The sequence below is a fragment of the Gallinula chloropus genome (assembly GCF_964237585.1).
Source record: "Gallinula chloropus genome assembly, chromosome: 16".
Lineage (NCBI taxonomy): Eukaryota > Metazoa > Chordata > Aves > Gruiformes > Rallidae > Gallinula > Gallinula chloropus.
Window position 1 is genome coordinate 2,086,816 of NC_140101.1, and position 1,568 is coordinate 2,088,383.

General features: G+C 48.9%; 1 protein-coding gene across 1 annotated transcript; it reads right to left on the minus strand.

The window, feature by feature from the left end:
• Window positions 1-310: 310 nt before the first annotated feature.
• Window positions 311-1,309, minus strand: NPBWR2 (neuropeptides B and W receptor 2; the record flags this gene model as incomplete). The annotated part of the gene is made up of 1 exon (XM_084271673.1): window positions 311-1,309. One exon carries the CDS (start codon window positions 1,307-1,309, stop codon window positions 311-313), a length of 999 nt encoding a protein of 332 aa, XP_084127799.1.
• Window positions 1,310-1,568: the final 259 nt, after the last annotated feature.

Below are 1,568 nucleotides of genomic sequence, written 5' to 3' on the forward strand. Positions count from 1 at the left end.
CAGCAGATGGCAATACAGGACCACTCTGTAGTAAAAGTGCACCCCTGGAAGGGAAGTTTTCTGTCCTAATGCTCCAGGGTGTGTGATTAGAAATGAGAAGGTAGAAATGCAACTTCCAGAAGATGGGAGAGGGGAAACTGGGAGACTCACGAGTAAGCAGGACAAACCATGTGAGTGATGATGAGAACCAGACAGGTGCTTTACATGGAAACGAAAGGACATTGTACATTCACTGGCCACCCTTTCAGCTGGCAGAAGTGCTCCTGCAAAACCATGGGAGAGAAGGGATCTGGGAGCCCTGCCCCAGTGTTCAGGAAGTTCTGCATTCCAGCATCTTCCGGAAGCTTTTCCGAAAGCTGTCATCCAGGAAAGCATACAGGAAGGGATTCAGGCAGGAGTTGGCATAGCTTAGGCTGGTGATGAAGTAGGATATACCGATGACCATGGAGGTCTGGGGCAAGTCACTGGTCAGGGCCACAATGGTGGCCAAGTGGAAGGGGGTCCAACAGAAGAGGCACACAGCCAGCACTATGAAGACCATAATAGTGACTTTCTTCTTGGCTTTGTCCAGGGCTTTAGCATTAGAGTTCAAGTGCATGTTCCTAAGCTTGTAGAGCATCATGGTATAGAGGATGCAGATGGTGGATACTGGAATGGCAAAGCCAAGAATGAGGGTATAGATCCTGCTGGCTTTGAACCAAAATCTTTCAGGCTTGGGGAAGTTAAGACCACAACTCTTGATCTCCAGGTCATCTATGTAGACGTTGGCAAAGATGATGAATGGGAGAACTATGATGGTAACTAGGATCCAGATGCACAAACTGACAATCCTGGCCGCTCGGTATGTGCGGTGTGGCATCCTCTTGGACCTGACTGTTGCCAGTACTACCAGGTACCTGTCTATGCTCATCACTGTTAGGAAATAAATGCTGGAGAAGATATTGTAATGGTCTATGGACAAGATAACCTTGCAGAGGACTCCTCCGAAGGGCCAGTAGTGGAGCAGGTGTTCAGCAATATTAATGGGCAAGACAAGTGTGAACAAGTCATCTGCTATAGCAAGGTTCAGGATGAACATGTTTGTTACAGTCTTCATCTTGGGGGCCTTGAGGATCACGTAGATGACAGCAGTGTTGCCTGTGAGCCCAACAGCACAGATCACAGAGTAAATCACAGGTAGGACAACGTAGAAATCGGCTGCCTGCTCTTGGAAGGTTAAGTTGAACCTCATACTGTTGTCCAGGTAGCAGCTGTTGGCTGCATTGTTGCAGGTGCTGTTCAGATCATCCCAGAGAGAGGTGTTTCCCATGCCTGCTGGTCACAGACTACTCTTGGATGGCACTGAAAGCCTTGCTAGCTCAGGAGGGAGAGCCTCTTCTTCCTCTTTAAGAAGCAGCTGCTATCTCACCTAGAAGTAGGTTATTTCCAAAGAGTAGGTTGTGAGGCAGCACGGACCATCTGACTTACCTCTCCTGTCCCCCACCATGGTGGGAGTTAGGTTTTGAAGTGATTGGGGCCAGAGGGAGAGGCTGAAAGACACGTGAGGCTCCATGAACAAAGCAAACAGG